This window comes from Plectropomus leopardus, chromosome 15 (genome assembly GCF_008729295.1).
Source record: "Plectropomus leopardus isolate mb chromosome 15, YSFRI_Pleo_2.0, whole genome shotgun sequence".
Taxonomy (NCBI): domain Eukaryota; kingdom Metazoa; phylum Chordata; class Actinopteri; order Perciformes; family Serranidae; genus Plectropomus; species Plectropomus leopardus.
The window spans coordinates 17,620,656-17,648,069 of NC_056477.1; the positions used below are offsets into that span (position 1 = coordinate 17,620,656).

The 27,414-nt window shown below is 39.4% G+C and overlaps 1 protein-coding gene across 1 annotated transcript in view; it reads left to right on the plus strand.

Annotated features, from left to right (window-relative positions):
• The window catches only part of prim2 (DNA primase subunit 2), a 32,056-nt gene extending 6,424 nt beyond the window's left edge, over window positions 1–25,632 (plus strand). The window contains exons 7-14 of the mRNA XM_042502244.1: window positions 1,025–1,162; window positions 5,702–5,769; window positions 7,989–8,061; window positions 8,508–8,693; window positions 18,623–18,749; window positions 19,013–19,095; window positions 22,567–22,635; window positions 24,916–25,632. Coding sequence (XP_042358178.1) covers window positions 1,025–1,162; window positions 5,702–5,769; window positions 7,989–8,061; window positions 8,508–8,693; window positions 18,623–18,749; window positions 19,013–19,095; window positions 22,567–22,635; window positions 24,916–25,143 — 972 coding nt within the window. The 3' untranslated portion in view covers window positions 25,144–25,632. The remainder of the gene's footprint in view (window positions 1–1,024; window positions 1,163–5,701; window positions 5,770–7,988; window positions 8,062–8,507; window positions 8,694–18,622; window positions 18,750–19,012; window positions 19,096–22,566; window positions 22,636–24,915) is intronic.
• The last annotated feature ends 1,782 nt before the right edge of the window (window positions 25,633–27,414 follow it).

Genomic DNA, 27,414 nt, shown 5'->3' on the forward strand with positions numbered 1-27,414 from the left:
GTCTCTCTTGTGTCCCATAACTGCATTGAAGTGCAATACTAAATTGCTGCAGTCCTCTTTTAGGATAATTTCAAAGTAATGTATGAAAAGTTAGATGATTACTGTGATAAATAAACACTATATTTAAGGTATCAATCATTACAATCATACACCTACATATATAGGGTCACACACTCTGAAAGATTCCTCAGTGATGTCAAGTAAAATGGGCAGAATTCACAGAGAAACCCTTATCCTTTTGGATAGTGTTGTACATCCACAGTCTGTAGTAACTTCTGTCTTGTGTCAAATGTCTTTGACGAATTACCACACGAGCTTTCTAAATTTCTGTTACCCATACTGTGTAATCCCAACATGCCCGAGAGTACCAGCCAAGTGAACTTCCTGTAAAACACTGATTTGTCTGCTTAGTTATATTTTCTTCCTGCTCCGCTACCTTCGGGCCCATTATTTTGTCAGATGGAGACAGACCATTTATGATATGAAATAAGTGAGAAAATATTGGTCCCTGAGGCAGTTTCAAATCAACTTATTGGAGAACTCATGTTCTCCCAAATGTAGAATTTCCTCTCTGCGTGGGTATCTCGCCTTACTTCTAAAGAAATGTTTTGGCATAATTTTGTTGAATCGCTAAATGTTCACATAGTGGAGAAATCAGTATGAATGGAAGGGCTGGAAAATAATGGGCTGATAGACAGATAACTGTCATATCGTGTCACAGCTGAACGGATTTAAGTCCACAGTTTGTCTGTTCACAAAATGGAGATGAAAGGGGAAAATGTCATGGCCTATGACTTGACTTTAAATGAACATTTTAGGTCTGTTACTGGCATTCTTTTACTCACTGAGAGAATGCAAATCATCACGCTCCCTTTATCAAACAATAAGTGTAAATCCTTACATTCCTGCTAAAATTTAAAAAGGGTCAGCCTTACACTCGCCACACATGCAAACTGAATATTAACATCTATATCTTTTGATGCATTCATTATTAAAACATTTTTCCTCTTGTTTTATTTTAAAGGTTCCGTTTCAAGACGCCCTGGATCTCGTGCGAATGAGGAAAGTGTACCTCAAAGCAGGCTACGTGTACATCCCTCACCAGGACATCGTCACCATTGTTCTCAACGATTTCCGCACCAGGCTCTCCAAAGCGCTTGCAGTAAGTGTTTGCAGCTCTTCTTCACTTTTTGAAAGGGATGAATAACAAGTCCTTTAATATTATAGAAAGCTCGCAGGCAAATTTGTATTTTAGCGAAACGTGACAACTTCGGTTGTGCTCTGTGCCGTCGTTCGTGGTGTAAAAATAGCACAGATGTAGTACAGAGCTGTTAATTAAAAAATCGAACCATCTAACACTATAAAGCAATACAACACGGACCTAAAAAAAGATAGTGCCACTGATTTTAATCAACACTTTTCTGACTAACACCCACGCAGCTTCACTTTGCATCGTACTGTAATTTTGTTCGGTCTGCACCTTGCATATGTTGTTTATGTAAATACATTTTGAGTATACAGTAAGTCTGTTTCCATAAGTAAAATTATTAAATTGCAGCTGTGGTTGCCCCCTTCAGTGCCCTGAGGGAAACTGGAGCAACGCAGGGTTCAGATGAGGCGAATATGCACAGATGACATAAAATGTCTGGAGGGAAGGCTGGGGACAGCTAGTATGAAAGTGCTCATTATCCCTGCAGGCATGATGCTTTTTTTGAAGGCTGTGGAAGGGGGTCTGCGAAGGCGCAATATCGGCATGCTCGTGCATTTCATTGAATGCCCTCAGGGAGGTTGAACATGGTGTTTTGGTGACCGGAGGCATTCTTTATAATACATGTGAGGAGACAACGGAGGCCGAGTTACATCGTGGCAAGGGGTCCTGACTAGGGAGCAGGCACGAGCATGCTCAGCAACCATAGGCAGTGGCACTTTATGGTTTATGAATAGACTTCTTCTATTATTGAGGTGCAAGAAATCCACAATATACTGTAGATGGCACACAGCCACAGATAGGAAATTATGAAAAATGCCAATATAACAACCTGCAAATCATTACGGTTCTGATTAGAGTCTCAACCTTTTTAATCTACATAAAATTATGTAGATTTAATGTGCTAACGGCCAGCATTGTGTGTGAATGCTGTAACTGGTGTAATCCTGTAAGCGATACTGTTTTTTATTATAATGTAGAGTAGTGATAATAGTGACGAAGAGATGATTGTGTTCTCAGTCTGATTCACGTTGTCTTCACCATTGAGGGTATTTTCATATTAGATCATTTAGAGTACGATTGCTCCCGTCTTCACTTCACTTCTCTTCACTCCCAACTTCTGAGCATTTACATTATTGATGTTCTTCCTTATCCGAGTACTCTTGTCATTGTGGAATTTTTGTTGTGATACAGTGTAGAAAAGGGTGCCTCAGATGAGCACTGCCACCCCAGGGACCGTCATCAACAGGGACCAGCGGAGCAGCAAGGCAAAGCTCCCCTCCTGGCAGGAGGAGGAGCTGCTGCTGTCAGGCGTGGAGCCCTCCGCCTCACGCTTTAACTCCAACTGCATGGCGAAGGCAGCAGCGAAGCCAGATCTGGGTCTGTCCGTAGTGGGCTTTGCTGCCGTCTGATACAGAGGCATCAGTAATAAATTAAGACTGGTTCATAACTGGTTACAAACTCATTGCAGTCAGTTTAAATAGTAGTCAGTCCACTTCTGTGTTTTGGAACAGTTGGTGTTCACACGTGTTTCGTAACCTAGCAACGTGCGCAAGAAACGTTCTTGTGATAATCTTTTTTAAGTGGACTCTCGGGCACGGATATTGGCATATCAGTACGGTTTGGACATCATTGCTCATCCAACTTACTGAGTACTCCCATGTGCTTACTGGGCAGACATTGAACTGACTGGGAGGACAGCAGCTCAGAGACGATCCCACTGGTCTGCGTCTCACCTATGTTGCGTTAATTTAGAATTTATGGTTTAATAGAAGCCTGTCTGTTAAATAATTGAATTTCAGATTTTTTCTATTGCTGGCCAATTTGTATTCCTTTTATCACGTTAGATTTATTTGTGTGTGTGTGTGTGTGTGTGTGTGTGTGTGTGTGTGTGTGTGTGTAAGAGAGAGAGAGTGCGAGTGCTCGCAAACCCTAAAATAATTTTATTCAAGTACTCAGTCATGGAAGTCACTTAAAATGCCCATCTTTAGTACAGTTCTCAGTGTTCACACCAATCAAAGTAGTTGGGCCTTAGGTTCAAGTGTGCTGGATCCAGGTCCAGCCCTCTGATGTAGACACCCCCTTCAGATAAGAAATATGAAGTATACATACATCGCTGAAGAAAATCCCAGTTATTAAACTGCGTTTTGAATTTAGTGGAAAAATATGGGATCAGTGGTTATGATTATGCGTGTGTCAAAAATGTTAATTCAGTCTTTTTTTTTTTTTTTCCAAATATAAACACAACACAAATAAACAATCTTAGATTTGTTTTTTTAATTCTGATGAATTTGTCAACTTGTCTGTGCCCTCTGGAGGACAAACCATGTAAGGGTGACAGTTTTTCTAATATATGTCATTTATTTACCTTTAGTTTGTTTTTCCAGCTACACAGTTTTCTGTCAAAAGATACACCAGTTCCAATGCCTTTCCAGCGCAGCTGTTTGAGTCCACCTTAGAGCTGGCAGTCCATCGCTTTGTGCATAGAAAATCATTTGGCAGTTTGAACAAAAGTCCGTTTTTGTCCTGTGGTGTTGTTGTGGTGTATTTAACTGTGTAGTCACTTTCAGTCATAGTGTTTCCAGGTATTGTCTGTGTTCATGACAGAGAGTGGGCTCTGTTTAGCCAGTGATCTGAAAAGCCGACTGGCAAATTGGAGCGCTCATCTAAAACTCTGTGCTGGCAATCTCGAATGTGTTTAATTAACCGCATTAGAAAATATTGATTTCTGAGTAGTTTTGATCTAGTTTACTTATCTCAGAATTCATTAACAGTAACTTGGGCACCAAACTTTGACCTACTGCTTTGTTTAGTTTATTATGTGCAAGTTAGGTGAAGAATCCCCGCAGGACTCTGAAAACAACATTGGCTGTAGAATCAATTCTCGTGTCCAAATCATGATTGGACACTAGATTGTGTGTTCATGTTGTAGAATAGATATCCATTGCCTCTGTATTAATGTTGCCACAGCTGGCAACTTGCTCTTGATTTACTTTAACACATATCCCCCATCACGGGACAGGCAGGACCATCTTTTCCAAATTACAAAAGGAAAAACAAATAAAAAAGAGCAACTTGATCCAGTTCTACCATTCTCCCATTTCCTGGTAATTATCCGGACCACTAACTGTTGGAATGGAATAATGCTCCAAAACTATTTTTCTTGTAACTGTGCCATTGTGGCTGTTTCTGTGTGGCTATAATGGTTATTCTCCTCCACTGGGGACAACAAGGGGACATTGAAGAGAATGTGTCATTAAAAAGGCATGAAATTGAAAGCTGCTTCTCCATATGACTGCAGTTATTGGGTGGATGTTCATTTTAAAAGAAATTAACAGAAATATAGTATATAAAGTTGTTGTTTTTTTTGCATGTGTAAAGCAGACCTTGAAATGGTTTAGATTGCAAACTCGTGCTTGTTTGCTGATTGAAGTCATGTTAATGAAGCAATTAAACCGAGTAAAGCTTTTTGTTTTGGAGGGAAATGCACACAGTCAGACAGACAGCTGAAACGGTTCACATCTAGCTGAACTCTTTTTAGACGGAGACAGGATGTGAAAACCTAATGTCAGGAGTACTTGACAGTTGTTTCATATGATGCAGATGTTTCAGGATGGTGTCATTTAATTTTAATATTATCACTTCAAACAGCCATCACACGCCACACTGACAGTCGGCCTTCTGGTACCATCGTCAAACATTCAGTAACATAAAGTGCTTAAGTACTAATACGGCATTCACATGCTCCTTGGATGGCCCCATTTCCTGCGTTGGGACGCCGTTCTTTCTACTTTGGTGTGTTCATAAGCTTAAAATGAAATGTGGACGCTATAATAAAGACGTATTTTAAATGATATTGTCCCAGACTTGGTGCTGTACCATTTCGTCCCCTAAAATCACTTAAAAATTGCTTTACCTTAATAGTTATCAAGGTTAATCCATATAAAGAACTTTCTTAACTAATCTAGCTCACTCTGTGTAGACTGCATGGTTACAACCCAGTGGGCGACTGTAGCTCAGGGGGGAGAGTGGGTTGTCCACTAATTGGAAGATTGGTGGTTTGATCCCCGCTCCTCCAGTCTGCATGTCAAAGTACCCTTGGGCAAGATACTCAACCTCAAATTGCTTCCGATGGGTGAGAAGTTGGTGGCAACGCTGGTGACGTTGTTGGAAAACTAGAAAGGCTCATTGTAAATGCAGGTCCATTTACTCTATTACAAAATACATGTAAGAAAAAAAAATCTATTTCTATCTTTCTTTTTGGCGTATACTTTGCTGTAACGAGAGATACATTAACAATTACCACAGGGACAAATGATAAAACGTGTGAAAATGTGTTTTGTATTTCACTGGCTCTTTGACTCACAAAGCAGCGACCTTGTATCTTAATTATTGATCTGAGCCGTACTTAATCTTTGCACTTAACCTGCAATATTGGGCTGTAGTGACCTGCACTATTTACCATTACTCATGTGATGTCCATCTCATCTGCAGCTGACAGCCCGCTCGCTACCAGCAGTGCAGTCTGATGAACGGCTCCAACCGCTTCTTAACCACCTCAGGTAAGCAGCAACAGGATTGATAACTTTGCTGCCACTTTGTCAGGACTGCATTGAAAAAGAGATTTAACAGGATTGATCTTTTGGCACCTGAGAATATTGGGGGCTTGTTGTTGGTTCTGAGTAAACCCAATCTGTCCCTGTTGACGAGTCCAGATGTTGAGGGAACTTGCTGATTCTGGGCTACACGTGCAGCATCTTCTCTTCCTATTGTTTAAGTTATTCAGTCTTAAAGTAATTAAGACTCTGCAACATGTGTATTGCTCCCCCTACAATTCTCATGCACTAAATTGTATGTATTTATATAGGTAATTGAGGGTTGGGGCCATGATTTCCCCCAGTAGTTGTTTTTGTAATATAATAAGAGATGAAACAGGTCTCAGTGTGCATCCTAAACTGAATTCCAAATGGTTTGGATTAGGGCTCCAGAAGCTGTCGATTGTTTAGTAATTACACATTTCATCAATTATTCCTTCAATTAATCATATAAGAAATACTTTTTGTGTGTGTGTGTGTGTGTGTGTGTGTGTGTGTGTGTGTGTGTGTGTGTGTGTGTATGTGTGCTGTGTTATTGTGGTGGGTTCTTGTTTTGTTTCAGCTTGACATGATGCCTAACTTGGGATGCTTTCTGTCATTTTCTCTGGCGTGTCTTTTCTCTTTGCCTCTTGCTATTTTCTGTGTCTTTCTCCAGTTTGCAATCCCGCGCTATCAAATCACGTCACCTGTCCACAGCCTAATCATGTTGTGTGACAGTAATAATGATCTGTGCAAAACACAGTGCACTCTATATAATTATTTGGATTAATCAAAGCTTCAATCCAAAGAATTTTTATACGGCTCATCCATGCTCAATATTAGATGGGTATGTGGAGATGGAGACTCCTGTCTTTACTCTGCATCATTTTGTCTGTATTTGTGCACGTTTTTTGAAAGCGTAGGGATAGGGACGAAATAGAGCAGGTCCACCAGAGATTGTCGGGGCAGTTTAGAGTAATTAAAGCAAGAAATGACCAAAGGAGACAATGAAGACATTTTAAAAACAGCACAAACAGTAATATAGTAAAACAAATTCTCTGTTTGTACATTTCAGTGTATTTAATAGCCTCTCAGACCACAACCATCTACACTGCTGCCTCTGTTGAAAGGTTTATTATTACGACCTCCTCCACCGTGGCCTAGTTTGTTATTGCCAGAAACTTTTGATTCTGGCCTCCAGTGTCCTCATTGGCTATATTTATGCCAACATAAAGGACGTATGGAAGTATGAGATCAGTGGCATTTACGTTTGAAACGGGCAAATCTCGTTTCATATGTTGGAGTATAAATGAGCTCTTAGTTATTGAGTTAGCAAAGTTCCTTCAGGAATCATTTGTAGCTTTAGTTTGAATAGTTGCTTTAAGTTGAGCAACAGATCCGTGCTCGTGATGTGGAAACTGTTGCTTATCCTAATGTGTTGGCGGGTCAGGTTTCACCTCAAATGCAGTACAAGCCTGTAGCTTTATCTAAAATCTCCCCAAAACATCTTTCATCAGTCCTCCATTGCCATATTTAAAATTATACCCATAAAAAAAAAACCAGAACTTAAAATGTCCAAAGTTATCATGTTTGATCAAACAATAGAACCGCTGCTAACTTCTGTTACTGAAACAGCACTTCCTGTAGATGCCTTTCATGTAAAAACCTTTAACTTGTTCACCATTTAAACTTGTTATGAATCAGCAGCAGAACACGAGTCTGCATCAAATAGAGGCTTAATAGCAGCAGCCTTCGTTTCAGCTTCAATAGCAGCTCAGCAGCTCAGAACACAGTGAGGGTGTTTATCGTACTTTAGATGAAAGTAAGAACATGAATAAAGGGGTGGAAGAAGTCGTGTTGCCTGATTGTTGATGAGGATTAGTGGGCAGGTTGTTGAGATTAGTGGGCAGGCCACTAATCTCTATGGTAGGGGGAACACGATGTGATGTAAAGCACTGCCATACGGGACTCATAAGTCATCGATTTAAAACAGATAGCAGCTTAGCAGTGTTGAGTTTGTTTGGCAGGAGGCTTTAACTATTAAACTGTGTTTCCAGTGTTTAATGTCTGGTCTTGTTTTCTGTTAAAAAGACTTTGTGGAAACATATATAATCAGTTTTCATGGCAGCCCTGATTACTTCTAAAATTGTATTAACATGTGTCACAGTCCATATATTTTTTTTAAATTAAATTATTTCTTATTTTAGTCATGCCTATGTGGGACAGGATTACAGCATCCAGAAGAATGTTGGGAAAATCTCCTTGGAACAAATTGATTCAGTAAGTTGCATTGACCATCTATTCTTGAAATGTCAAGTTCAAGGTGCCATTTTGCCTGCGAATGGGAGGTGTGAACGGGGAGAAATGTGGTTTGTATAGTAATTCTGGTGGCCCAGAGCTTTGAAGAAATAGTGCATTTAGTGCCACTTTAGCCTTAACCATCAGTTCACTTTACATAACAAGTGCCCCATAGAAAAGGGAGAAATGAATTTAAAAATAACAAGGAAGATTAAATGAGGAGAAAACTATATATTTACAGGTACAGATGGATTGTAGTGAGCCCTCTCTGCATATTAAAAGTGTTGTAATGTAACAATATTCTAATATATTAACTTAACTTCTAGCAAAGTCATTCTCTGGTAAGATATCTGTACTTCATGTGTGGCTTTCAGCTACTTCATCCACCTTTGCATCTTAGAAATAAATTAATTGTCACCTGCCTACAGCTTTCAGCAAAATCATTCCCACTCTGCATGAGGCAGCTCCACCAGAGCCTCAGAGAGAACCACCATCTCCGCCACGGTGGACGCATGCAGTACGGCCTCTTCCTCAAAGGTATAGGCCTCTCTCTGGAGCAAGCACTGCAGTTCTGGAGGTCGGAGTTCATAAGAGGCAAAGTGGATGCAGACAAGGTAACACTTGAATGCTGTAATATATATATGTGTATGTGTGTGTGTCACTGTAACAGAGATTTTTTAAAAACAAATTATAAGGTGCGTAATTTTTTAAGCTCTGGTTACTGTTAATCTGTGCGGAAATGACCGTTTTGGATAAGGCCCGGTCGAACCAGCAGTTATTGTGGGCACATTTTCCAGACATGGATTGTTTGATCCTCATATCCAACAGTGGTAAGGTTGCAAATTGGTGTTTGGAAAGAGGTACAAGAATCTGTACACTTTATACAAGGGAGGACTGCTGAAGGCAGCTAATGTCAGCGAGTGCTCTAGTGTGGATGAAGATATTTTATAAAACAAAGGTCTGGTGGGCAGAATTCTTTTTTAAAACACAAGGGAAAATATCAGTTATTATCTTTATCTTTATTAGGCTTGGCCCCTGTATGTAATATTTCGTACCTTCCTGAAATTTCACGGGGGCATACCTTATACACTGTATATGTATAAATCCTTAATTCATCAAGTTAGATGTAAAAAAAAAACCATGCTGTTTTTCCTCACAGTCTCTCTCTTTGCTGTTGCTGGCTGCTGGCAGTTTACAGTCCTGTAACTTATCCCTCCACCACTAGGTGTTGCTTTATCTTTCAGCTCAGCTGCCTGTTCTGCCAGTAGAGACCAGAGACTGAACTCTGGTGATCCATGCTGTGCACTTTCTACAGTGAGTTCAGTAGAAAGAAGACCGCCTATATTTATAATGGTATTGAAAAACATACCTTTGGGTTTTCTAAATACCCTTGAATACCATAATACCGTGATTCTGCCCAAACCTTATCTGTATACCAATAGACAGGGCCTCAGATTGTTTATGCAACATTATTTTCAAAATAAGGTAACATTTTCGTGTTATTCTGAGACTTTTATCAAAAAGTGTTAAAAATCCTAAAGGATCTTTTACATTATATACAAGGTATAAAATACTGAGAGTTTTTTTATCCTTGGACAGGAGATCAGTGGACCATAGGATAGCGCAGTCTTGATGTCTGAATGCTTCTCTCTCTCTCCAGAGTGCCATTCAACGCTTAAATGGGTGGTGCTGTTTCATTCATGACAAAGTGACCCCATCAGAGCTGTATTGATTAAAAGAAAGTTCACTGCTATCATTATTTGCACACAGCACTGTGTTGAAGCTAATGAAGACTTAAGTGGCTGTGGGTTAAGATATTGTGTCTCTCAATGGAAGACGGAGACAAAATAAAGACATTAACATTTGTTCTGCATGAAGAGAGCCACACTCTTTATGTGAGTCAGAGACAATAGAGACAGGAGACACCATGTGATGGAACAGGCAGAATTTCATGCTGTGTCTTCTTGTTGCAAAGCTTTTGATATAAATGTATTTTAAATGAGCCAGGGCTGCGCCAACATTTATTTAACAGCACTGACACGATGTTGTTAACATTCAGCAGCATTAGGTTCTGTTTCTTCTCTTAGGTCATTAGATAGCTGCAGATATGTTGCTACACAGACTTGGTCAGTAAGGAAATGCATTAACATTTATAAGGTCAGACTTCTGAACCATGTACTCAAGCCGAGCTGTCAAGAAAATAACTGCCTGTTAAATAGATAATTGCTCAGCTTGTATCGATTTGCTTTTTCAGATATGAGTGTACAGTATACACTAAAGGCTGTTAGAACAATCCCTGTATGCCTCTTCACCTCGTCTGGCCTATCAGAGATAGAGATAAGTGAGATATGGAAGAGTCAGAGTTCACTGTGGTTTTTGAGTAGTTTTTTTTATCCTTCATCCTCAGTGCAGCCACTTAGGAGTACCTGGTCGAGATATCATGCACTCAAAAGTTCATGAAACATAAAAATGAAAATTCAATTTAAGTGAGTTAACTTTTTTTCTGTGCCATCGTCTATAGTAATAGAAACATTTACAAACATTAAAAAAATTCCATCTCAAAGTAAAAATTAATGGATTCTGACTCGAGCTTAAACAATTTATCAAGGAGCCAATAGACAGAAAATGAATCTTCAACTATTTTGATAATCCATTAACTGTTAAGGGAATTTTTCACTATTTTCTGACAATATTTAAACCGAATGGTTTATCAATTGAGAAAATGGTGTTAAAAATAATGAAAATAATTTCTTACAGCTGTAATTTTGACTTTTACTTACATCAATTTATGTAGGGTTGGGTATCGAGCTTGGTTCTTTTAAGAGTAATTACATTCGTACTACCAAATATGATTATAATAATAATTTATTCACGTTAAAATCTTCTGCGCCAAATTTAGGCACCTGAGGTCACCAGGTTTGACAGAGGCAAAAGTGCCAAAAAGCGCCCTGATGAGTGGAAGCAAGCCACCTCTGTATCTGTAGTTACAGAGAAAGTAAAGTACTAATACAGGGTTCCTGTAGATCTTTTAAGTCTAAAAATCTTTTTTTTCTGACATTGAAATTCAAAAAGGTCAAAATACTTTGTAATTAAAAAAACCTAATTTACAGAATGCCTGTTGCATTAACATCTCCAGATAGTCATGTTACAATAAATACTTGAAAAATAAAATGAAGTTCCTCCAAACCTTAAAAAAATTAGTGTTAATTTCTTTTTTTACTTCAGTGTTGGCTACTGTAAAATTGGTCTTAAATTTCTTTCCAAGTGGCATTAAAATGGCTTAAAAAAGGCTTAAATCCTGTAAGCCTGAAGTTGTAGGAATTCTGTAAAAAAAAAAAAAAAAAAAATTACAAAGTACCTAAAAACAGTACTGTTGGGCACCAGTACCAAATTCCAGGTACCGTAAACAGAGCCGATTTTAAGGTGAACCTAGCTTTAACCATCCAAACCTGTCAGGATTTCATAGATTTGACTGTCAAAAGTTTCCTGAATACAAATCAAATGTCTCATCAAATCTGGGTCATTATTATTCTAAGCTTTTGTTTCTTCTTTTAGCGTCTTCGGCATCACTTGCTGAACATAATGAACAGATCAGTGCAGTATTTAAAAAAAAAAAAAAAGCATAATTGCACACTTCCTAATTTTAAAGGTAATAGTTGTCTAATTTTCAATTGAAAAAACTTAAACATGTTATGTGATGTATCATTTAATTTTTCCTTTGTAGTAAAACTTTTCAAATATAGTCGGCTCTCATGTGTGTGTTACCACATTTGTTCTGTTGGTGCTTCTATATGTAATTTTATACTTACTGCTTTCAAAAAATACATGTATAAAATTACCACATGTTAACCTGCCTTCTGCCCACTCGACACTTACATTGATATTATTATATAATATTATTTGAGTGCACTGTGACACACAGAGACTTGTCGAATCCCCTACGTGAGCTATTTTAGTTATGATTTTCATTTTGTAATTTATATTTAAAAAGTAGAAGCTTAAGAAATATTTTCCATCTGACCCGCACTGATAAACACAGCTTAATCTCACTCATAAGCCTGTTTCAATTTTGGGTGCTCATCAGAAGCTGCAGTATTAACAGGGTGCAAGGTGAGTGCCAAGAAATCTTTTAATTGTGAGTTGAATGGACACTCAGTGCAGAAATCTGGCAAAGTAGGTGCTCATGGTGGGCCTTGATCCCCGCGCTGTGTTGTCTTCAGATAATGATTTGTAGTAGTAGATCACACTGCTGGCATGTCAGTCCACGTTGTCTGCACTCTTTCCAGTCTGGGGACATGTGTTGCATCAGCCAGACAAAGTGTCCTGGCATGTTGTATGGATATCTTGAGCCTCTGTTTCCTGCTGGTGCTTCAGTCTCAGTAGTAATGAGAAGACACATCAAAGAATTCTGACTCGTCTCTGATGCACAAAGATACACACAGAGTCCTTCATGTTTTAAGCTGTTCAAAAATCCGATGTCACTTTTATGCTTTTTCACATCCCCTCGCTCAGTGCAAGTTCAGTGCAGGATTTTGGAGAGAAAGGAATCAAGTTTATTGATGCGCAATTAGTCCAAGGCAGTTTTTTTTTTTTTTTTTACAGCACTAATGTGAGTGACAAAGGGGTTAAAGCGTTAAAGGGACAGTTCCCCTCAAAATCAAAAACATACTTATTTTTCCTCCTACCATTACTACTGTTTATTAGTCTAGATTGTTTTAGTGTGAGTTGGCGAGTGTATCAGCTGTAGAGATGTCTGCATTCTCTCAGATATAATGTAACTAGATGGCACTTGGCTTGTGGTGCTCAAAGCCTAAAAAATTACATGTAGTTCAGTACAGAGAAAATAGTTCCTACATGAAACTGCTCACAACAAGGTCTGTGGTTTATCTTGAGTAACCAAATCATTATAAATTTTTGTTTTGGGCACCACAAGAGGAGTGCCATCTAGTTCAGTTGCATTGGAGCCATCTCTACGGCTGATATCTCCAGCACTCTGCACCTCACACCAAAACAATCTAGACTGATAAATAGCACTACAGGTGAGAGAAAAATATGTGTATTGATTTTGGGGGGAACTGTCCCTTTAAGCAATGCCCAAAATCCTGAGTCAACATACACAAAACTGTTGTGCTGTCAAGGTCATAATGGAAAATTAAACTATTAAAGCCACAAAAAGCTAAAATATGTTCAACATTTTGTCAATCAAATTTCAAAAATGCAGCTAACTGTAAAATTGTTTATGACCTCCTTAAAAGCAAAACATCAAAGTCAAGGACACAAGTGAACTCTATCGGCAAACTTTAAAGCGCCAGACGTCTGCAAATCATCAACGTCCTCTGTTTGTTTGTTCCAAACAAAAAAAAAACTGTCATATTTTTTTGTCCCGGTTCATTATGAACAATCTAAAAAAAAACTATTTACCGTACAGAGACCCTGCCTCTAAAAATCAAACCGTAAAACATGTAGTTTTTGTTTATAATTGTAAAAAGAAATATTCTGCTCTTTTGGGTGTTAATTACAATGAGCACCTGCCTTTTAAAGCCAGGGAAAAGTACTGGTAGGGGAGAACTAATAAGGTTTCATTACTAATCTGAGATGAAAAGTAAACAAAAATATCACCAGTAATTTGCGTAGCTCTTTGAAATGATTTCCCACTGCAGCAGAAATATGTTCGAAGTGAGGACAGTTATTTTGGAGTTGGTGTTTTCTTTATTCTCTAGAGAATTCTTTTTTTGTGTGTGTGCGCCTACATTTAGTTGAGCCATTTAAAGATTTCCCGTATCTTTTGTGCAGCTTTGACATGTTTAAAGCATGTTTTTAGACTAATAAACCAGCGTCCATCTCTGCTGTCTTCACTCTCTCCTGTCCCACTGTCTGCTCAGAGCCTCATGGTAACAGCTGTGCACTGGACTCATGTTACAGCCCTCATTGGTGCCCCATTTATTTCCGAAGTGGCTTGGTTCCCATGCACGAGCTCCCAGAGACAGTGTGACGGGCTGTGCACAAAGCCCAGCTCTTGTTCCCCGGCAGAGGCAGCAGAATGGTGCTGACCAGATCGCAGCTCTCACAATGATGTATGTGTTAAGTCAGCGACTGCACTTTGTGGCATGCTGCACAAAGCCTGCTCATTAGTATGCGACAGGCACTGAGGAAAAAGATGGGAGGCAGCGATGCCGAGAGGGAGGCCTGGAGGAAGAGGCGATGTAATATTAGACTAGAGGGAGAGAGAAATTGATGAAATCAACTTGATCTATCCATTTTTCTCACCACAGAAGTTAGCCTATTCGTTTGGAGGAGTGTCTATTTGAACCACATTTTATTGTGTTGTATTGCCTTGAGGGTAGAGCTGCTTGTTTTACAGATGTTCACTTCAGGTTAATTAATTTCCACTAACTGACACCATTTTTCACATAATAGTTTTGGTTTGCTCTGGGGCCTTCTCAACAACGGCAGATTTTTATTGGATGACACTTGATATTAACTGCTGTGGAAGTTTGGTTACACTGTTTTATTCTTTTATCACTGGTATTTTCAGCACATTTTGAAAATAGCCCCGAGGGCCTTCTGCGACCCTGGATAAACATATATATCCTGATTCTTCGTTTCAAAATACTTTCTTTTTAGCACAAATAAGCATTTAAATAATGTATCAAATTAAGAACAAAAAACTATCAACGAAAAGGGGGAAAAAAATGGATTTGAGAGACAGGATAGCATTAACCTGACCTGAATTTTAAGGAGCATAACTTTTTTTCGACTTGGCTCGAATTTCAGCTTTGTCAGGCATTGTTTACTATGCAGCGTGTAGGAGAGAATGAGAACCAATCATGGCTCGATCAGCCGCTGCCGACTGACCACCCAATGTTTGGATGAACTTCTGACTTTTCAGAGGTTTCGGTCAGCAGTCCTCAGGCTCTTGCGCAGTTGAAATAGAGCGAGAAGTCGATTCCCCAACATTCGAACCTTTTTTTTTTCTCACTGCAACTGTGCAAAATGGCAAAGGGTGTTAGAAAATGCCAAAATGACTAGTCATGTTGACAGAAAACATGGAGGCCAGGTGGATTGAGCTCTGGCAGCAGCATCTCTGCCTTCTTTGATGTTTCCTCCTCCTTCTATCACAGTGGACATGAAAAAGAGAAATGCTGGCAGTAATGCATCATTGTGAACCATCCTGTTGTGACACGTGTAGATGTGTGATAACAACTAGTTACCAGCACCTATTCGGTTTAATAAAACTGCTCTCCTGAAAAAAGTTTTCTAGCTTTTGGGTTTATTTTTATGGTATGTGGCTCACTGAATACGCGCAGGGTTCCTTCCTGCTGGCCCCGCCCACTCATTGTGATGAGGGCACGAGCATGTTTTTGCCGTCTTTCTGAAATTATGTAACAACAGGTGCAATTTAAACAATCAAATGACATAATGTTTTTTTTAAACTGACATAAGGCTCTTTTAATGACTGTGATGCACAGCGCAGCTTTAAGGGTGTGCAGCAGGTTTGTGACAGCATTTTAGTTAACTTGCAGTCATAATTTGTCCTCATTGCCTTTTAGTTTAAAATTCTACTTGTGCTTTGGGTGTAAATGACCTTTTTTTAAAAGCTGTCCTTTTCTCCTTTGTGCAACATCAAACCTCTTAACTTGCACGCTTGCAGTATTTTATAGTCCCCTCACCTTTTTTATTGTTTTTGGTTCTGAAATGGCCTGTAGTGGCGCTTAAAATGGGAAGTATTTTAATGGTATTACATATAAGAGAAATTGAAGCTGCAGGCACATCAGTCACTATGGACTGAGCCTAAGAAGCCATGCCAAGTTTACACACATAGACGCGCACACACGTACGTAATCCCTTTGATTGTGTCCTATTTCTCTGTCTCCATCGCCGCAGGTTTTTGTGAATGTGTCCTAGAGTGTGGGGGGATGTTACAGTGATGTAGCCCCATGAGCCAAGCTGTGCACTAGAAGAGCTGTGGCTCTGCTCCTTTAATGCAGCTTTTGTGCTTGTGTTGAGACTCTCTACTCTGATTTACTGAATTCCCTCAGTTTGGAGGTCAGCTGTGTGAGAGTATATCCAGGATTATCTGAAGTGTGGGCTGAAGTGTAGGAACACAGTTGGTGATTAAAGGGAACACCGAAAATATCATATCATATTTAGAGGAGTTGCATTCAATGTGAGTAAAAATAGGATGAGTTGTGAACAAACTGAAAGCTGTATTGTACATCTGATGCTGAAGGGAATCCGAATACTGTTTTTGAGGACACAAATCGAATGTCTTTAGAAGACGGCAAGTCAAAAATGTGTTCATGTTTAATCCCAGAATTTAAGAAAGAGCTTTATAATCTGCTGTTCCTCTTAAGTTATATTTTTAAACACCAGTTTTAGCAGTAAAAGTGAGACCCCCTCAGTCTCTGGAAGAAGTGAAAGTTTAATATATAATTACCAAGTCTCACTTTTTTGGACCACATAGGATCTTTTTATGTCCTAATTATTTCACATAATACATATTAAACACACTTTAGCGCCAATGGAGTTCCAAGATCCGTTTTAATAGAGAAGGGGGGTCTTAAATCAGGAAACGGTGTCTTGAATCCTTCGAAGCTCTACATAATTAATATTTGATTTATTGTACTTAAAGAAGATTTTATGGATTTGTGAATTGCCGCTGCAACTTGTCACATTAGCAAGTTCAAGGGTTTTATTGCAACATTAACGTGTTATGAAGGGAGCAGTCATAGTGATTGTGTTCTGCCACAGTCGAAGCACGCTGTGTGTATTTTACTGTTTGATTTTTAGCGGCAGGGTCCCTGTAAATCATTTTTAATGGTCGCACGTGAGCTCTGTAGACATTAAAAGAGCTCACTGTGAAGATTGTGCAGAATGACCCCCATCTGAAAAGTATGACGGGCTTCTAACACACTGGACAGAAGATGGCGTGAAGGTTTACAGATGTTTAGTACTTCAAATTTAATTGATACAGTTCACTTGTGTCCTTGACTTTGATGTTTTGCTTTTTGGGAGATCATATAAAGATTTACCAGGTATTCAATCAGGGACTCGCATAGTTTAATAGAATTCAAGTCCAACCAAAAGATCGGTCCCCCTCCAAGGGGTCTTATATTAAATCCGAGGGGTTGTGAGATATGAAAGGAAAGAATAAAAAGCTATGTGATAGCCTTTGCCAGAGGCATTATTTTTTTTTGGGTTGTTCGTCCGTCCATACGTCCCATTCTCCTGAATGAGATATATCAAGAATGCCTCACACAAATGTTTACTTAGGCTTAACAATTAACTGATTATGTTTCGGTGGTCATTGTGACCTTGCATCTGCCTCATTCTCATAAGTGTGATCTCTTAACAACTTTTTAAAGAATTTCTTCATATTTGGCACAGATGTCAACTCTGACTAAACATTGAACCGTTTAGAATCTGGTAGTCAAAGGTCAAGGTCACTGTAGGTGTAATTTTAATGTTTCTAGCCCTATGAATTAAAGGTCTTTCATGCTTTTCAAACCATTTTGAGTTCCTGGATGTGGATCTTTTATATAACTTTTCTAGGTGTTGTAAATTTCTCCTTTTTTTGAAGTATCCCCTTTCATGAGCACCAGTGGTTTGAAGGACACCAGAAGCGCTCCTGCTGCCTCTCTTTTTCACTTTGACCTTGTCTGTTTGATTCTCATGAACATGATATCTCAGAAACACCTTGAGGGATTTTCTTTTTAATTTGGCACAAACGTTTACTTGGATTCAGGGATGAACTGATTAGATTTTAGTGGTTAAAGTCACTGTGACATTGCGTCCATCTCATTCTCAGAATCACTGACCTCATTTCTAGGGATGCACGATATTGGAGTTTTTGCAGATGTGCTAATATCTCTTTTGTCGTGGAATTAAAATCACATTATGCATACTCCTATCGTGATGGCCCACCAGCAGATGGAGACAATACAATGTTTTTCAGTGTAAGTGATATTCAGTCATTGTGCAAAATAATAATAATACTTCAACTTAGGGTTGATGTTTTGTACAACTTCACTCTGTCAATAATAAAGCCAATATCTGCCGATACCGAAGACATGCCAATATTATTGTGTATCCCTCCTCGTTTCAGCTCTATACACGCCCATATTAACATGCATCTAATACATTTAACTTGTTGAGTGAACATTTTAAAGTATTTGAATATTACATTTAAAGTAGACATAGTGGGCACATTGCAGTGAGTACTGGAGCATTGTGTCGAGATTTCATCCATGTATTATTTAATTTCAAACATCCTCTTGATATTATTGAATTAAAATACTCTGCGGGACAAAGGGCAAAAGCAATGAGAGGGAAAGATGGCCATTCTACAATAATTCAGCTATCTCAAGTGTGACGACACCTCTACAGCAGGTTCTCTCTAATAGCTCTATATTTCATTGAGGAAAACACCCTGTCAAAACTGACATGATGTATGACAATGTCTCTTTTCACCCCAACCTTGTCCCTCTTACACTCTCATCCTCACTAATGCCTTCTCTCCCCTCTTCTGTCTTTCCCTCTGTAGTTTGACAAAGCATATGCGTACAGCATCCGCCACATGTTTGGCAAAGAAGGCAAGCGCACAGACTACACCCCCTACAGTTGCATGAAGGTGATTTTATCAAACGCACCCAGCCAAGGCGATCATCATGGTGAGTTGATGGCTGCTGAGAGAAGCCATTACGCATGTGATGAGCCACTCCACTGTCATTATCAGGCTTTTTAGTTAAAGCACTTTGCCCAGAAATCGTGACACAACTAACTGTAGACATTGTCATCACGAAATCTCTGCATATGTAGTTTGTACATGCTGAATATTTCAGTCTCCTCCCATCACTGAAACGACTAATGTGCTTTGTTAATTGCTTATTTATATGTCCATTTATTTTAATTAATTTTCACTTAATGTTTGTAGGATGTCCTTTCCGCCACAGCGACCCAGAGCTGCTGAAGCAGAAGCTTCAGTTCTACAAGGTGTCTCCCAACGGGATCGGCCAGGTGGGTGCCCTCCTGTCGACAGCACGCCTCCCAAATGGTTGGAAAGCTCTAGAGCAACCATTATCTGCTTCAAACGGGGAAGTGTTCACTTTGTTAGAGACATTTTTGCTGACATTGGCGTTTTTTTTTTCATTACTAAAATGTAAATTTGAAAAGAATTCACAAGAGAAATTCCAGCGAAATCTACGTTCAAGCGGACAAACTAAGTTAAATCACAGAAGCCACCTCAGAGCACTGTTTGATTTTGTTTTTATTGATTCGGTGGCTTTTCTATGTTAACATATTGTTAAGTTTACCAGCTGATCAGTCAGTGAATATGAGTGTGTGACATGCACACATACGCCGAGCATAGACTGTGTATAAAGATGGACAACTCATCCCAAATTACCCCCGCCATGTTTAAGTGAAGCCAAAATATCCAGGATGTGGCTGCTGTTATCTTGCGTCAGTGACATCATTCAGGGCCAGATTCTATGCTGTGGCGTTCTCCGCAGTACGGGAGTTCCTGCCAAAACACCCGTCCGAACAATCCCGAGCAGCCCCATTGAACATGAGCACGCAGATTGGCTATCACAGCTGTCAATCATGGCAGAAAATCCCCTTTTTGTAGCATTGAATAACATATTACAACCAAACAAATCTGAGAAACGATAATTTGAACAAAAATCAGGGTGATGAGAATTGCCTTAAATTACAGAAACCATCTTTGGGAGAAATTTATTTGGCGTGTCCTTTGAGTTTTTAGTTTGGCCCATGTCCCATTCACTAACATAGAGGGGGCTGGCTTTATGACCTGAACTGCAGCCAGGCACCAGGGGGCTGTTGTCATCCATCTTCATATACAGCCTATGACGACGAGCAGCAGCAGCGAGCCACTGTCCGAGACCGACACCATTGAGACTGACACAGATCTTAGCAGCCGCGGGATGTAAATGAGACAGACTTGGGCTCGGTGGGGATGGAAGTCTGTTGTCAGAGAATCCCACAGGAAGCAAACATGCAGACTGCTTGATGGTTGCCTCGGCCAGCTGAGTTTGCTGCAAGCCGGCTGGCTGTGAAAACAGGTGACCTGCCTCATGTTCTAAAACCAGCTACTTTCAACTCGACAAGCTGAGTTGCAGAAAATATCACGGTTTCGTGGTATATGGTATTAGATAATTATGATTATCATTATCATTTACAGCATCCCTTAAGGGAATAAAAACAGGAGGTTTCGTTTTTTTAATTCAACAAGTGCTTTCCAGAAACTGAAACTGGAAACCGTTTTTTAAATAGAAGGATGTGAAAAAAATGTGTATAAAGTCTAACAGGCCGTCAATGAGGAAAGAAGATGCTCACGGACAGGTGAGACCGTATTTCCAGTTTGATTTTTTTTTCTATAACTTAGAAGCAAATGTACACAATATGATGACCATCAATACTTATACAACAGCAGATCTTGAAACCGGTAAACTGCTGCAACCCTAAATTGGGATCATTTGTCCTCTGACCATGAAAATTCAGCAAATATAAATCAATTTTAGCCGTGAGTTTGTAAAATCCAATCCAATAAAACATTCATTCAGAAACTGGCCAGTGTTACCACTCACCAGGCCCTCGGTGGCTGAGAGCAGTTGGCTTTAGACGTGATCTTTGAATTTTCCGTATCTACTGTAAAGTGAATATCCGAGAACATTCAGGAAATTATATTTCATAGGTTACATGAAACTTTGACCTGCTGCTGGTGCTAGATGAAAAGTGACGTGAATTCCTGCATGAATGTCGGCACAAAATGTCACAGCAATCCACAGACACAAGTATCAAAATAAATTATACTGTTTTCACAGGACAACCTACAATATCTTCCCACAGTAGTGCCTTGTTCAGGGCTCCCGTGATCATGAAAAACCTGGGAAAGTCATGGAATTTAACACTCATTTTCCAGGCATGGAAAAGTCATGGAATTAGTAAAAATCATTGAAAGCTTTGGTGATGACATTTTGTTATGTGTAATGAAATTAATTGTTACAATAATCTCTTGGGATAACTTTCCTTATGTTACATAGTAGAAAATTAATTTTGTGCATTTACATAATAATGCAACATAATGTCGCTCTAATATGCTTCGACTTATGAATGCACGATAGTGTTTCAGCATCGGCATTGTGATGCGTGATAGTCGCAAAGAAAGACGTGCCAGGTCAAGTGAGGCAGATTAATGCAAACTTATTTGTCGCTTGATACAAAAGGAAAACTCGCTCGGTTCTCCGTTCCAATGACAAATACTGGCTAAACCTTTCCCTTTAAGACTGCCTCCTATTGTGTGTGTGTGTGTGTGTGTGTGTGTGTGTGTAGAACAGTACTGTAACTGGGCCTTCAAGTGCTGCAGACACTGTGACATGCATGCTTTTGTGAAATGGAAATTTTATCATGGTTCCTTTTAAAAGTCTTGGGAAAGTTTGAAATTTTATCAATGAAAATGTGTTGGAACCCCGTTTGTTTCTGACAGACCTGCAATGTAAAAATAGTTAAAGCTATAGTATTATGATGAAGTTTCTTGTGGATGTTCAACATGCTGTTTCTTTAATCCCCTAAGCAGCTTCCAGTCCAAAGTAAAGCTCACTAATTGGATGTGAAGTACTGAGATCACATCAGGTGATATTTGCCCTTTTACACAAGAGTAAAAAAATAATTTAAGTCACAGCACAGCAAGTGTTTGCCCATCATAATCAGTGTTTTGTGTGCAATTTTGCAAATGTTCCTGGTATTCCCTTTTACAAAATAACAAAAACTGCAATATCTGGCAGAAACTGAGAACAGCTCATCACTGATCTCATACCAGCCCCAGACTTGAGCATGCTAGTGGCAGTATCACGCTGCAGGCAGCCTTCAGGAATATAGGGAATAATGAAGGCGCCAAATACAGGCAGATTCCTCAGAAGAGTCTCTCTCTCAGCCAGTGCTGAAGACCTTGGATTTATTTTTTAGCAGGTCATTCACCCTGAGTATGCAGTCACGCTAACACTACAGCGCTTTTAGTACAAGAATGAGAGTTCGTACGTGACCCTATCAAAGCCGGAGCTTCAAAATATCTCCTCACATCCTCTCTTTTCAACTTCAGAAAAAAGGAGATCCCAAAATTGAGATGTTTCAGAGGGTGTTATTGTTGCCAACAGTTATTCTACAAAGAGTTGACTCAGGGCATGCATATTTAAATAGGCTTGTGATCTGTTTTCACTGCTTTTGCAAAGATCTCTGGAAGGATGTATTCACTGCTGTCGTTATGATTCATGAGGAATGCTTGTGTAGGTAGTTGACTGAAAGCCAATTAAAACAATTTTGAATAAGGGGCTGCAACAACACAAAATGTTGACATTATTTTCTGTAATTGTAATGTGTCTGTATCTGATTTTCGGCAGTTCAACAGTGGAAGAAATTATTCAAATTCAAACCTAACCTGCTGTCTTCTCTCTTTCTGTCCTCTATCTGCAGATCCTGGAGCTGGTGAAAGGGATGCACTATCAGCTGGCGTGCCAAAAGTACTTTGAGCTGACACACAATGTAAGTGCAGATTTCATTTTGAAGTGTGTAGTATCTGAGGCTATCTGTGTCAGATGCAGGGGGGTTTGGTCCGTCCATCTAATGCACGAGGGCTCAGGAGACCCACAGCTGTCATCAGCCCCATCATTAGCTGGCTGTCATAGCCACTTAATTTTATAGGTTTATTATAGCATTTAGATCTATTTTGTCCCCCGTAGAGACTTATTTAATTTAATCTGTCTTAGTTTGGATGCTTGAGTCATCATCCCTTTCAGTCACACTCGAGGACCTCGTTTTAGAGAAAAGCGCAGGGATTGAAAAAAAAGAAACAACATCTCAAACTCAGAACATAATTGTGACTTTGAATGCATTAAATTCAGCTGAGATTGGCAGAGTTTAAATGCTGGATCAGTTAAAAAAAAAATCAACGGTGGTCTGTGCATCAGTTAAATACGTTCCTCCATAGTGTTAGAGGAACCTAACACTAAATCACCTGTCACTTGGAAATGCCATTGTGGTAACTACTGATTGTTTGTGCATGTGATGTTACAACTCAGGTTTAGAAAGATAAACTGCAAATAATACACAGATTTAAAGCACAGTATTAAACGTGTTTTTTTGGGGGGCAGCTGGATGGATGAGCAGAGTTACTACAGAAACTACAGTCAAAATTTGTGGCCGTGACAGGCTTGCTTTTTATGTAACTGCATGTAAACTGCTACTTAGCGTACTAGCGTACTGTACTAGTTCACAGGTATCGACCAATAATCAATAACCAATACCATATAGTACAGAATCTTCTTCAGTCAAAACATGCCTGTGTTCAATCCTGTTTCTGCCGGGGGATTTATCTCGGACTGTCCCGACTCCTTCTGTTGCTGCCGTCTCCAGACCGGCTCTTCTCTGGTCAGTTTAGCATCTGCCGTTAACACGAGCTAACACAGCAGCTAACATCCAAAGCCAAACCGTCAAACGGCTCCAGCAAGCTCTCACTGACACCCAAAAATCTTGACTTTGACATTAAACCCAGTAATATCTTGTAAGTATGTTTCGCCGTGTTTTTTGCTAACTTTTAGCTCTGTCACTGTGCAGCTGGGTGAATATGGCTACATGTCATTCTGTTCACATTATGGGTATTGAATGAAGTACCCTGTTTGTATTGGTGTTACTTCAACGGTACTAGTATTGTTATTTTTAAATTATACCCAGCCCTATATAGCAAGACTGGAAACAGGAAAAACACTAGTTTGGCTCTTTCCAAAGTTAAAAAAAAAATCCACCTTCAGCGCCAACACCTCAAAACATCACTAATGTACACATTGTGTCTTATTCCTTTTGTACACACACATACACTTGTAAATTTAAACGTTGTGGTTTTAAAGGAAGTTAAGGAGCTTAACAAAGCTAATACACTCCTGGCTTCAGCTTAACGTAAATGCTAACTTTGGATATGAAAGGAATTATATGTATATATATATTGTGCCGCGAGTTTACAGTTTTAATCCTGGCTTACATCGCTAGCTGGTTATTAACTTTGATGGAAAATGTTTGGGTCACGTGTTTGCTTACAGTCATTAAATGAATATTAATTTAGTCCATGCATAAAAACCCAAAGATGTGTTCTGCAGAATTCACATTCTTATGAAGCTACAATAACATAAAAGCAAGGATTTAACAGGAGTATGTTTGGTTTTGTGAGTAACAACCCTTTCAGCCACATGCAGATATATAATATTTTTATACAAAGCAGTGAAATCCTAATATTGAAATGTGTGAAATAATTAATGTGTGTCAAACCATGTCTCAGAAAGTAATTTTCATCACTCTGGTGGATCAACAGGTAGAAATAGCAAATTAAAATGTCTTTTTACAGACGCTTACTTGGCAGATGGAAGATGCTAATGCTGTTGTGTACAAATGGTGATTTAATACATAAACTCACATTCAATGGTTTTGAAAACATCAATCACAATTACATAATGGTTTATAAATGATGGAAAGGTCAAGGAAAGAGCCCGAACTCCATCTGTTAATTGATTCATAGGTTTTCACTCCTCATGAGTGATTTTGACATTTTATTTCCTGAAAGGGCATTTAATCTTTTCACTGAATTAGCGCTCTAATTTGGCCATGAAAGCGCGCTGTCCTCCTCATTGTTAATAAATTAGTAAATTGTTAGTAAATTATTAAACCACTCCACATCGGAAGCAGATGTTACACGACCATCTCATAAAAGGTAACATAACACTGAGTCAGTCGGTATCTTACCCTCTCCTGTGATTTCTTTATTTTATTGAGCAGATTGAGGACCCAAATTTCTCGCTCAATCACCCCAACCAGTACTTTATAGAGAGCCAGAAAGTTTTGGGAGGAGGCAAGGACATAAAGCGAGAGATGGACAATCCACAGAGGTCGCAGGAAAACTCGGCCGTCAGAGGATCCAGCGCGGCTCGAGAAGCTGCAGCAAACGCCCCCCAGGATTTGGCCGAAATGACAGAGGATCTGGACTCTTTCTTTCAAGACGCCTGATGTATTTTCATTTTTTTTTTCTACGAGGACTTGACATTTGGATGGTTCATATTCACACTTAGATGTCGTAATCTCACTGTACATGACATTTTAAGTATTAAAGTTGCATATTAGTAATTCTCCATGATGTTTTAGTCTGTTTTCAACATAGCAAAGTGTGAGTTAACCTTGACTTTACATAAACTTCAGTATCAGACCAAAGCAGTTTCCTTCCTTTAAAATTCCTTGTCATGTTAGTGACATTTAGCTGTTTAAGCAGAGTGTAAAAAGTAGTCTCAGTTTCTCTGTCTTTGTTTTCACTTGTCTGAACTCAAATGGCTTCTGCCCAGTCTCAGTGCACAGAGTTTTGGCAGGGACGTGGTTGTGGGGGTGATGACTAGAACATTTCCCAGCTGTCTCAGAAACAATGTCATTGTATTTGCTGGCAGGAGTATGGATGAATGGTGGCAGGAGGATGGATGAAAATAAACAATTTCCACAGTTGTATTATGCCGCCTTGGAATATTGCCTCATAACGCACAATGCAATTTATTCAAAGCATACGTGGTCAGGAGATATTTCCTCCTCCTTCTCTCGAAACTTCTGTCTGCAATAATTTGTGAAAAAATGTTGGCTCTCTGAAAGTCGGGAACCTTTTGCACTTGTGTGGCGACACAGGCTGCTTCTCTAATCTCTGTTCTTTAGGAGGTACAGTGGTGCGCTCGTATCTCCACTCTTACTATATGCATTTTATAAGATTACTAACTTTAGATCCAATTAGAGGCACTGAACAGGCAGCCCTGAATTGCATGAATACAAATGTGTTTTCTGGGAGGCCGAGGGAAATGTTGAATGTATGAATGAAAAGCTTTTTTTTGTGATTTAATGATCAGGAATTTTAAATCAAATGAGATCTCCCCAAGGGTCCAAAAGTAAAAGAAATTATAGCACTTTCTCTACAGGCCTTTCTCTTAAAAGACTTTTTGACACTCACACCACAGTTCATCACTGTCTCATGCTTGTAACGTCGCAGCACAAACACACGGCCTGCTCCAGAGCTGCACATAGCTGGAATTAAATTAGGTCTTAAAATCCAGGCATGGTGCTTGACACAGAGAGGATTTATCCAGTATAATAAGGCAACTGGATAACAGTGCGCAGCTGGGCTGCTGTCAGCAAGACACCCTTGATGTTTAATATTTGGTTGTGCATGACTACGTTTGACAAAGCTGGCACTTTCTTAGACTGTGGGCAGGCAGTTGACTAGGATGGTGTTTATCTCCTCCGAATGGATTTACAATCATTAGTCACGAACTTGCTTGCTTTCGTCGTGCAATTTGTTCTCTCCTCGTGCTCATTACATGGGCGAGAGGTGTTCTGGGGATGGTGCATTATCCGAAAGGGCAAGAAATTTAATCCAAGACTGAACCGCAACATTTGTTCCATGAGCCTCGTATGGAAGCTGACATGCAGGGTGAATCTGTATGCAGGGATGTGCCGTGTGTGGAGTGAAGCTTTGTGAATGTGTTGCAATCTAGAGCTTGTAAATGCTGCAAACACAACATCCTCAAGTTCATTTGCATTGCCTCTGTAGACGAGTAATATCAGTTCCAATATAGAAGAAAGAAAGCAAAACTTCAATAAAGTGTTGCAGAATAAAATGATCACCTGCCTGATGTGAAAATGCAGCAAAACCAATCAAAAGGTTATTTGTCAGTAGTATTGACTACTCAGCATTGACTATTGTACATTTCTATTCACAGCATGATGTTTCTCTTTGTCCTCTTCCTTATATAATTTAACCCAGGGGACCAAATGTGCAGCGGTTTGATTTGTTATTCAATATGCTTTACCAGAAGCAGCTCTGGTTAATTTTGGGATTGGTGCACATTTTGTTTTCTGCTTATTTTTAGGAATTAGATAACATCCCATAAGGCACACTTGTACGTCTCGCCCTCAAGCTTTATAAAAATGAGCACAATTTATTTGATAACTGTCTCATTCCTCATTTCAGATCTCATAAAAAGGTTGTACAGCCATGATGGAGTATTAGCTTTTCAGTGGGAGGAAGAGCTGATTATTTTGGGTCTTTAGTGGATTCTTGTCAAATTAGCTGCACTGCAGTCACAAACTTTATCCTCACTGCACCGAAGTCGCTGCCACACTTTTAGGCGATGCATTTTTTTTCAAAGTAATAAAAAGTTTAAGAGGCTGTGGAGCAAAGCCTGATGAAGGTTAAATTAGTAACAGCATCTTGAGTTAAGCTGTGGAATACATAGCTTAAAGGGACAG